Source organism: Podarcis erhardii, assembly GCF_964252035.2.
Source record: "Podarcis erhardii genome assembly, chromosome: 2".
Classification (NCBI taxonomy): Eukaryota; Metazoa; Chordata; class Lepidosauria; order Squamata; family Lacertidae; genus Podarcis; species Podarcis erhardii.
Genome location: NC_138498.1, coordinates 108,562,161 through 108,573,449, shown reverse-complemented (window position 1 = coordinate 108,573,449; position 11,289 = coordinate 108,562,161). Strand labels below are relative to the sequence as shown.

The following is an 11,289-nucleotide window of genomic DNA, read 5'->3' as shown; positions in this document are numbered from 1 at the left end:
CAGCTTTGCGCTGTCCATTCAAGAAATTAAAGCACACTAATTTAGTGAATGGATAATTCATCTACCTCTTACGAGCACCACCACCGCTACCCAAAGCTGGTGCAAGAATAGAAAGATGGAGCACAGGTTGGGGAAATGGTTTCATTCACAGATGACACGAGAGCCCAAATCTCATATTGTATTATTTTACTGAAGAACATCTGCACGCTGGATGGGGACACCTGGCAGGCACCTGGACTCCCCTTCTCTCTCCCCCGCTCCCCTTGGCAGCACCCACTGCTCCCACCCACATCTGTTGGGACAATAAAGTGCTCAGATTGGAAAAGTGTGGGGAGAAACAGGTGCTGATGCATGCATGCTTGCTTGCACACACACACATACACACAAGCTACTGGTCGAAAGGGACCTGCTAACCCACATTTCCCTAATATTCACCAGCATCCTGCCCAGCTCTTACCCTCACTGTGGCTTCAGATCCTACATTCCTAGTGGGGTGAGAGATGAAGGCATTTGTGGCGAGTCTGGCAGAGAGTGCAATGCAGGCAGCAATCTCGTAGGCAGAGCTCAGAGTTGGCAAGCACACTGGAGATGCCTCTGCCCACCCCATGCGCCGAAGAGTGACGCTTCCCTATGCACTTTGTTACAAGAGAACTGGCAAGGTGTTCGTGTCTTCAGTGGCTGACAGCTGCCTCTGAAAAGGAAGCAACCTGGTTGGGTTTCAGCCTTCTTACACAGTCTCTGGACGTACCCCTGGGTGTCTGGGTAGGAGCTTCTCCCTGCTTAACAAGTGCATTCTGCAACTGAGAATGTGCAGGAATGCTGCAACTTCCACCGCCCTACAAGCTAACTGCACTTGACCCCCACCTCCTTAACTTATGCCTTCAGTCTTATCAGGCAGAGAGGGGACTAGGCTGCAGTCGCGCACAATCCTGCGCTCGTATGCGCAAGCTTCAAGGGAGGTCAAAATGAGGTTCGATGGCCTTGTGCAATGTGGCTTAGAAGCACAACCACAGGAGGAATGTGTGTGTGTGTGTGTGTGTGTGTGTGTGTGTGTGTTTGTTTCTAGTTCCCAACACAAACAGCCACAATCAGACTGGGCAGTGGCCCTAGTTTGATCATTTCAATGCCAAATGACATACGAAACCAATCCGTTGTAGTCTAACTGCGTGGAATTGTTCGGGGTTTGCACAGTACAAAAACGCTTTGGCCGAGCTGTGCAACAGGCTGGCTTGGCCCACAAGTAAACGGATTATCCCTTTTAATACTGTTCATACAGGCGAACTGTCCCAGAGCTACAGTGCCTACCTTTTCTAGACAACCAGTTGTGCCCGGAAGCGATATGCTTGTGGGAAGCAAGGAGGGGAAAGCTTCCACTGGTAACTGCAAGCACAACTGTCAATTGCTATGCTGCAGTTGAACCGTACTTAGATTGGGGCTTCTGTAGGCTGCAGCAGCCAGATAGCCAAATAGCTGCACGGGAAGAGACACTGCAGGATGCAATTATTCAGAGTCTTGAGAGATTTACACACACACACACACACACACACACACACACACACACACCCAACCACAAAGAGCCACAGAACCCTTATTTCTGCCTGATGCGCACCCATCTTTCCAGAGAGGCACATTTGTCAAGTCACCAAGTGTGCATGTGCATTTGGGGAGGGGAGGGGCAAAACGGCGGTGTCCCCTGCAATCTGCTACTTCTAAAACAAGTCTCCATAGAGTTGGCACCTGGATTCCAGGTTCAAGGGGCACAGGCAGGTGGACGGACACAAAGGTATTTTACAAAAACCAGAGGTTATGATTTCTCTTCTTCCCTCCCCCCTTAGAAAACGAACGAAAGAACTCTGAGCAAACTCCCCAGCCGGCTGTACAAGTCCCTACCCACTGGTTTCGTGAGCCTCTGCTCCGAGCTGCCTTGGCTGCGCCGGCGGCACCCGCCCTCCTCCCCTTCTCCGTGTCGCTTGCCCAGGAAAGAGTGTCACTTGTAGAGCAGGTGAACACGGCTGCCATCGCAGTTGTTTCGCCCCAGCTTATCGGCCTGCTCGGCCACCAGGCAGCGGACGAGAGGGAGGCTGGGCTGGTAGAGGTTTGGGGCGGTGGCTGCTGAGGCCGAGGCTGAGTTGTTGAAGTGGTTGTCGGCGGCACAGTTGGAGGAGCGCCGGCGGGACCGCAGCTGCTGCCGCTCTTTCAGCTGCTGCTGGAGCTCGGAGACCCGCTCTTCCTTCTGTGGGGTAAAAAAAAAAAAGGTAAAGGACCCCGGACAGTTAAGTCCAGTCAAAGGCGACTCAGGGGTTGTGGCACTCATCTCGCTTTCAGGCCGAGGGAGCTGGTGTTTGTCCACAGACAGCTTTCCGGGTCATGTGGCCAGCAGGACTAAACTGCTTCTGGGGCAATGGAACACCGTGACGGAAACCAGAGCACACGGAAATGCCGTATACCTTCCCGCAGCAGTGATACCTATTTATCTACTTGCACTGGTGTGCTTTCAAACTGCTAGGTTGGCAGGAGCTGGGGCAGAGCAACGGGAGCTCACCCCGTCGTGGGGATTCGAACCGCCGACCTTCCCAAGAGGCTCAGTGGTTTAGACCACAGTGCCACCCACGTCCCTTATTGTTGGGGAGGGGCAAGGAGGGGAAACGGGTGGCTGCAAGTGACTTAGAAGCATGAAAGAGCCGTATATCTCAATATCCTTAGGGCTGCCTCTCTTTCTCCAGGACTCCGTGTTCATAATCTGAGGCTGTTCTTTGTGTGCCTCCTCTGTGTGAGGTCCAGAGGGTGGCAAGACGAGAACGGGGCCTTTTCTGCAGTGGCTCCCCATTTGTGGAATGCTATCCCCAGGGAGGTCCATCTGGCGCCTTCATTACATATCTTTAGGCACCAGGTGAAAATGTTCCTCTTCAGACAGGCCTTGGGCTGATTAATATTTTACAGCCTTTTAAATGTGTTTGTGGGGAGGGAGGGGGGGGCTGTTTTGTTGTTTTTATTTTAATAACAAAAACAACTGCCATCAGCCCAGCCAGCAGGGCAATGGTCAGGGATGATGGGATTTATTTTTTTAATATTGTAGCATCCGGAGGGCCGCAGGTTGTCCACCCCTGAACGATTCCCCTTCGCAAACAGACCCAGGAAGTAATTAACAGCAGGCCCTAAGGTTGCCTGGCAACCAAATCAGGTCTGTTCCCTTGACTAGCTGAGTTGTACCATATTTATTGGTACATTTGGTTTACTCAGATTGTACGCCAAGTACTTTGAATGCTTAAAGAAGAGTTACAAGAACAGTAAACATCGTAACACCGCCTTGTGTGCCCTGCGGGTGATATCGTGCCAAGTCATACTCAAGAGTAGACCCACTGGTTATAACAGGTCTACTCTGAGTAGCTGTCATCACCCCTTATAGTACATTTGATGGCTTCCCGGTTGGTGTGTGGCTTTATGTTTTATTGTATTTAATCTGATTTTAACTGTCGATGTACTATATCCTGGGACTTTTCACGGCAGAGCAGGTTTATCAACAAAAGCCAATGAAAAAAATTCACTGGTTTGAGGTTTTCTTTCTGTTTTGTTTTAAAACATCTTCCCACCCCACCCCCCATCTTATAGGGGTATTTGGAAATGTAGGGGGAAATCGGAATGCTGTGTGCCGTTCTGGCCCCCTTAAAAAAAAAGATACTGTGGAGTTGTGAAAGATTTCAATTGCAACCAAGAGGGTGGAGCAACTGCCCTATGAGAAAATATTAAACCATTTCATAGAATCTTAAGAGTTAGAAGGGACCCCAAGAGTCATCCTAGTCCAGGGGCCAGCAAACGTTTTCAGCCGTGGGCCGGTCCACCGTCTCTCAGACCTTGTGGGGGGCCAGACTATATTTTGAAAATAAAATAATAAATGAATTCCTATGCCCCACAAATAACCCAGAGATGCATTTTAAATAAAAGCAGCATTCTACTCATGTAAAAACATGCTGATTCCTGGACCATCCGTGGGCCAGATTTAGAAGGCAATTGGGCCAGATCCGGCCCCCGGGCCTTTTGCCTACCCATGTCCTGGTCCAACCCCCTGCAATGCAGGAATCTCAGCCAAACCATCCACGACAGATGGCCCTCCAAGCTCTGGTTAAAAACCTCCAGGAAAGGAGAGTCCACCACTTCCAGAGGGAGACTGTTCCATCTGCAGCTTTTTAGCTTAGAGGAATGACTTGCAGCGGGTGACATGGCCGAAATGTACAAAATTATACATGCCATGGAGAAAGTGGATCGGGAACAGCTTTTCTCCCTCTCTTGTGGCGATAGAACTTGAGGATATTCAACATAGCTGAACGTTGGAAGATTCCAGGCAGATAAAAGAAAGGGCTTGGACATGGAGCACACAGTTAAACTATGGAACTCACTGCCACAAGAGGCAGTGACAGCCGCTGACTTGGATAGCTTTAATGGAGGATTGGGCAAATGCATGGAGAAGAGGATTACTGATGGCTACTAGCCATGATGCCTATGTTCTACCTCCACTGTCAGATCCACTTCTGAATATCAGTTGCTGGAAACCTGTTATGTACTGAGTTGAATAGGATCCAAAATGCAGCAGTCTGATTGGTCCTAGAACAATAGGATCCAAAATACAGCAGTCTGATTGGTCCCAGAACAATAGGATTCAGAATGCAGCAGTCTGATTGGTCCTAGAACAATGCAGCAGTCTGATTGGTCTGCAGGAGCCACCCAATCCAGCTCCAGGTGGAAGTGAAGCCGCAACCTGATTGGCCTACAGGAGAATTCCAGAATTAGCCAATCACGTGGGGCCCATTGTGTAAATAATGTATATAAAGCAGATACTTTGAGGGGACTTTCATTCCTCCTCACCACTATGAGCTGAATAAAGAGCATGAAATCCACTCTCGACTCCGAGTATATTTCAAAACCCCAGGAGGAGAGAGGGCTGTTGTGCCCAGATCCTGCTGACAGGCTGGTTGGCCACTGTGAGAAAAGGATGGCTGCACTTGATGGGCGAGATCCAGCAGGGTTCTTCTTATGTTCCAGAAGAGACAAGCCACCAATGGCAGGAAGCACAGGGCAAGGGGGGGGGGGGAGAGACACACACACCCAACCTCACCGGAACAAGTCACACCCTGCCTCACCTCTGCGATGATCTTCTCCAGTTCGCGGTTCTCCTTCTCCAGCATCCGCGACTTCTCCTCCTCGTTGTTGTTGGTGGACGAGCCCGTCTTCATGGTGTCCTGCTGCTCCGACTGCCACTCTCCCCGAGTGATGAGGCGCCGCATCTGAAAGGACAGGCCACACACAAGCACATGGGGCTCAGCCGTACGACTGCACCTCAGCGTCAAGGAAGGAGAAGACCGAGCCTGGCAGCAGGAAAGGGGAACTCTGGTGCTGGGCCCAAAATGCCAACCTCAGGTCTGAAAGCAGAGGAATTTTTCAGGGGAGGATTTTAGAGATTCCTAAAAATGTGGAAATGGGGGACGCGTGGGGGTCAAATGCTTCTCTATCTGGGCCTTGGGACTCTCCCCAAGCCTCATCCCTCACTGGGTTGTTGTTGTTGTTGTTTTGGTTTTGTAAAACTCCCAAGCAACACTAGGCAAGTCTGCTATATATTTTGGGAAATTGTTCCTTCGCCACCTCTTAAGATTTCATAACCAAATGCTGCATGACAGGGTTCCTCAGATGAAGGAGCAGATTTTCCATCTATGCTTGGGCATCCTTTTGAGTCAAGCCTTTCCTGCTCCTTGCCCTCCCTTGAGTGCTTTTGCCTGGCTGGACTGTGCCCTGTGATAATGCCTCCGGCCTGTCTGGATGGAGAGACGTGTGTAGAGGAAACCTCTGGCCTTTGCGTGGCTGGAATGCAGTCCACTGTACAAAAAGGTAGCTTCACACCAGTTTCTCCACCCGCTTGTTGCCACTGAACCTCACCCACCACGGCCACCCAGAAAGTTGCCCATGAGAAAACGCAGCCAGCTCTCCTGCGTAAGATGCCAGCGTGGAAACTGGTTAAACTACTTCTGCTTCTGCGTCCCTGGATCTGTGGGAGGACTCAGTGAGATGCTAACAGGCATTAAGGTAGGGAATGGTGAAACAAAGGACTAAGGAAATGTGAACAGCAAAATAGTCTGTTGCTGCTGTGAATCCCTTTATCCCCACCCCCGTGTAACCAGCAGAGGCACCAGGAGAAAAAAACTGGGGTGAGGGGCACAGAAAGGACAAAACGTATTTCTAGGTGGGCAAGCTAAGTCTCTGGGGGAAGAAGTAACAGTATACAGTGGACGCTCGGGTTGCGAACGTGATCCGTGCGGGAGGCACGTTTACAAGACGCAGCGTTCGCAACCCGCACCGTTGCATCAGCGCATGTGTGGGTTGCGATTCGGCGCTTCTGTGCATGATTTAGCGCTTCTGCGAATGCGCGATTGCCGAAACACAGAAGTAGCCTGTTCCGGTACTTCCGGGTTTGGCGCAATGCGCAATCTGAAAACGCACAATCCGAAGTGTCTGTAACCCGAGGCATGACTGTAGAGGCGGCGACCGTTTTAGGCTAACACATGGGTCCTTTTCGACCTCAAAGGAGGAAGAATGGGCCCCCTCATGCAAAACTGTCACTGCCTGTATGTTAGTGGGAGGGAGCTCTTTTTGGGGGATCACTTACCGTCCCCCAGTCCCCCAGTGTCATCCATGAGTATAACCTCATCCTCCATCTGTTTTCTTGGAAGCAAATCACAGTAATTTCAGTGGGGCTTATTAAAAAACAGACGTCTGTAGGTTCACAGACTTTATCTCAGCACATTATCCATGCTTTACGTCAGGGACTGTAAATTATGGGGACTAGAACCTTGGCCCCTTTTGGGGTAAGTGAAACCTGAGATTCTTGGGCATGCGCTAAGTTCTGCTGCATACCACGCTAGGAGCCAGTCGCTACCAATGTGCAGCTTGATCCCAGCTTGGTTGTTACCTTGGGCACAAAGAGCACAACCAGGGTGATGTAGGAGGAGAAGACAATGGCGAGGGAGGCGAAAGCGAAGGCTGCATCCTGTTGACTGCTCAGGATCATGGTGACCGGGGCAGTGATGAGACACAGCACCTGCAGGAGGGAAGGATTAGAGACAAGGTCAGGGGGGCTGTGCAAGTCCGGAAAACACACAGTGCAGCTGTCATTAGAAATGAGGGCATGCAGGGATATTTTATTCTGTATTGCAAAATTGACAACTGTGCTTTATCTGTGCTTGTCTGTATAGCTGAGGGCGGATAATGGCACTGAATTCCCACAATGTCACAAAGGCAGGTGGCTGGCACTGCGGTGCTTTACACTTGAGAGAGCAGCTTGCCTGAGGCCATGTGGCTAGAGTGAACCCAGATGTTCCAGGGGCCTCCCAGTCACAGAATCAACATCTTTCCTTGCAAAGTGGAGGCTGGGCCTGGGGAAGCACAAAACTCACCTCTAACACCCAAAGGAAAGACAGCTAGGCACCGGGGTACATAGGGATGCAGTCTGCTGCCTTATACAGAATCAGACCATTGGTCCATCGAGATCAGTCATAGCTACATCAGTGGTTTTCAAACATTCCCCCCTCTCATCCCACTTGAAAATTGCTGGGGGCCTTGGAAGATCACTTAATGATTTTGCTGCCTTCTTGTAACAATTCTAATGCGCTGTGCTGGATGTTGTTGGACTTTTCATTGTATTTTCGTTGCCCCTTTTATGTTTTATATAATCCACTTTGCTTCACTACAATCCGAATTCCATGGAAATCAAATTGTAACACAGCAAAATGCAATATATAAGAAATAGGAAGAGCGAAACAAATACAATTAAAAATCATGGCAAATATTTAATGTGATGCATATGCCAGTGCATATCCCAAGCCGGAATTAAGATTGCCAGAAGAAATATCAACAACCTCAGATATGCTGATGACACAACCTTGATGGCAGAAAGTGAGGAGGAATTAAAGAAACTTTAATGAAGGTGAAAGAGGAGAGTGCAAATTATGGTCTGAAGCTCAACATCAAAAAAACAAAGATCATGGCCACTGGTCCCATCACCTTCTGGCAAATAGAAGGGGAAGAAATGGAGGCAGTGAGAGATTTTACTTTCTTGGGCTCCATGATCACTGCAGATGGTGACAGCAGCCATGAAATTAAAAGACGCCTGCTTCTTGGGAGAAAAGCAATGACAAACCTAGACAGCGCAGAGACATCACCTTGCTGACAAAGGTCCGTATAGTTAAAGCTATGGTTTCCCCAGTAGTGATGTATGGAAGTGAGAGCTGGACCATAAAGAAGGCTGATCGCTGAAGAATTGATGCTTTTGAATTCTGGTGCTGGAGGAGACTCTTGAGAGTCCCATGGACTGCAATAAGATCAAACCTATCCATTCTGAAGGAAATCAGCCCTGAGTGCTCACTGGAAGGACAGATCATGAAGCTGAGGCTCCAATACTTTGGCCACCTCATGAGAAGAGAAGACTCCCTGGAAAAGACCCTGATGTTGGGAAAGATGGAGGGCACAAGGAGAAGGGGGGAACAGAGGACGAGATGGTTGGACAGTGTTCTCGAAGCTACAAACATGAGTCTGACCAAACTGCGGCGTGCTCCGGTGGACACGACTAAACGACTAAACAACAACAACTTATGCCAATGCCTGACTTGAATCACAAGTCCAGACATGCCATGTGGACCAGTTTAGGACCCCTGGTCTATAAAGACTGGTCATAGCTCCCCAGGGCAGACTGTAAACCAGCATGGCTCAAAATCAAGCATTTGCATGCAGGAACACACGGCAAAACTTTGCTCTTTCTCCCCAGAGGTTGTGGGTCAGGAGGACTTGTTGCTCTCGCTCTCTCTTGACTGCAGTCCAGGTTTGATTTCCCTCTCTCAGAAAGCCCACTCAACAAGGGCATGAGATTTTCAAGCCAGCCCAGTGGTCTGGACACGTTAGAGACAAGCGACTCACAGCCACATTGTAGATCGCCATGCCCACAGCGCGGTGGTCGTTGATCTTCTCTGTGGAGACTCCCTTTGTCTCATAGGCAAGGAAGATGCCCAGAAGCAGCAACAGCCCTTTGAAGCCATAGAAGATACCTGCAGACAGGGAGAGAGAGAAGAAGGGGTCAGCAGGGGCCCTCAAAGTGGTAATGGAGGAAGAGGCATGGGGAAAGGCCACTGCAGTGGGCGGTGGAGACTCTGCACATGGCTTATTGCTGACTGATAGTCATACCCTTCATTTCTATGTGTTTCCATTACTTACCGTATTTTTCGCCCCATAGGGCGCCCTGGCCCATAGGGCGCACCTAGTTTTTTTTTGGGGGGGGGAATAAAGAAAAAAATCCCCCCCCCAGGCGTGGGGCTGGGGAGGGGGAAGCCCGGGCTTCCCCCGACCCCAGCCCCCATAACAGGCTGCTATCTGCAAGCCTTGGGAACTCCCGCAAGTCTCCCCAGGCTTGCGGATATCTGCCCGAAGCGCGGGGCACGCTCCACTGCGCTCCCCGGGTTTCGGGCTGCAGGCTGCTGTCCGCAAGCCTTGGGAGCCCGGAGGGAACTCCCGCGGGCTCCCAAGGCTTGCGGATAGCTTCCTGAAGCCTGGAGAGCGAGAGGGGTCGGTGCGCACCGACCCCTCTTGCTCTCCAGGCTTCAGCGAAAGCCTGCATTCGCCCCATAGGACGCACACACATTTCCCCTTCATTTTTGGAGGGGAAAAAGTGTGTCCTATAGGGCGAAAAATACGGTATACCCCACTTTACCTCCAAGAAGCTGAGGGTGGTTTGTAGATGGTTCTGCTCCTCCTCCGTTGTCATCCTCACAACGACCTTGCGAGGTGGGTTAGGCTGAGAATGCTCAATTGGCCCAAGGTCACCCAGTGAGTTTCTTTTATATATATATATAAAATTTTTATTGGAATTTTATTTACAACATAACACCCCCAATACACAATCCACCCTCATTAAACGTGAACATAACATACAGTGAGCATAACATACAACAAAATAAACAACAAAATAAAATACGTCCTTTATCCTGTATCTGACCTCCTTATTTACTTCTTATAAACTGTTTCCTTTATGAATAATTATTAAGATTTTTCTAATTATAACTTAAATATCCACAAAGTCTCCTGCAGACATTAATCGAAACAAGTCCAGGTATGTATTTGAGGGCACTGTTTTGTGAAGTATTCTCTGCATTTCCCCCATGCTTTTTGAAACTCTTGTCTAGTGTGATCTCTAATTGCCTCTCTAGCCAGTTCAATATACTCTAACAGTTGGTCACCCAGTGAGTTTCATGGCCGAGTTGGGATTGAACCATGCAAGAGGAACGTCTGAGAGCACAAGCCATGAAACAGGAATTGTGTTGCTGGGAGAAAGAAGGAAGGATGGATTGCAGTATGTGTGGGACGGTGAACTGAGTTGTTTTGGGTCCTCTCCAGGCATCCTTTTTAATTGCGCATAATCTGTTCTTCTGGATCGTCTGTGTGTATCCTCAAAATAGACATGGTCCCTTTGCTGGAACAATAGGTTAGGGAACAGTTTTGTACGTGAAGCTTGGCCACCATCAGCTTCCTGTTTTCTGAAGCCAGAAGTGCTGCTTTCTCCCTAGCATATATGGTGTTTAATAGCAAGCAGTTGGGTTCAAATCTGGTATTATAGCACCAATTCTGAAAACCATGTTTTCAGAAAGGAGGAATGGGTGGTCCATGGACATTACTATAACTAACTTTAAAAGAACCTTGTTCAAACTTACCACCAATTTGCCTAGTCTGGAGACAGTTCACTGATAGCTCAGTCAGTTGAGCATGAGACTCTTAATCTCAGGGTTGTGGGTTCGAGCCCTAAGTCGGGCAAAAGATTGCAGGCGGTTGGACTCGATGACCCTCGTGGTCCCTTCCAGCCTAGGATAATTATTTGGGTTCATGGTGCTGATGGGGGGGTTATACCCAATGTGCTTTTCAACACTCTGCCTGCCAAAGGTTTATGGGAAGTCATACTGCTCCATTTCCAACCAGTCCATGTCCTGCAGTTGGTGTGTCCCATCTATGGTGCGCTGTAATATAAAAGTGTCCTTCCAGATGGGAAGAATGCAGTAGCACTGTGGAAGCAGCAGAGATCCATTAAAGGTAAAGGGATCCCTGACCGTTAGGTCCAGTCGTGGCCGACTCTGGGGTTGCAGCGCTCATCTCGCTTTATTGGTCGAGGGAGCCTGCGTACAGCTTCCGGGTATGTGGCCAGCAGGACTAAGCCGCTTCTGGCGAACCACAGCAGTGCACGGAAACGCCGTTTTCCTTCCCACCAGA

General features: G+C 49.5%; 1 protein-coding gene across 1 annotated transcript in view; it reads right to left on the bottom strand.

Annotated features, from left to right (window-relative positions):
- Positions 1-171: 171 nt before the first annotated feature.
- Positions 172-11,289, bottom strand: part of GABBR1 (gamma-aminobutyric acid type B receptor subunit 1) — a 178,369-nt gene continuing 167,251 nt past the window's right edge. The window contains exons 21-24 of the mRNA XM_081852439.1: positions 8,956-9,083; positions 6,956-7,084; positions 5,136-5,279; positions 172-2,233 (exon numbers count right to left, since the gene is read on the bottom strand). Of these exons, the coding sequence (XP_081708565.1) occupies positions 1,988-2,233; positions 5,136-5,279; positions 6,956-7,084; positions 8,956-9,083 (647 nt within the window). The 3' untranslated portion in view covers positions 172-1,987. The remainder of the gene's footprint in view (positions 2,234-5,135; positions 5,280-6,955; positions 7,085-8,955; positions 9,084-11,289) is intronic.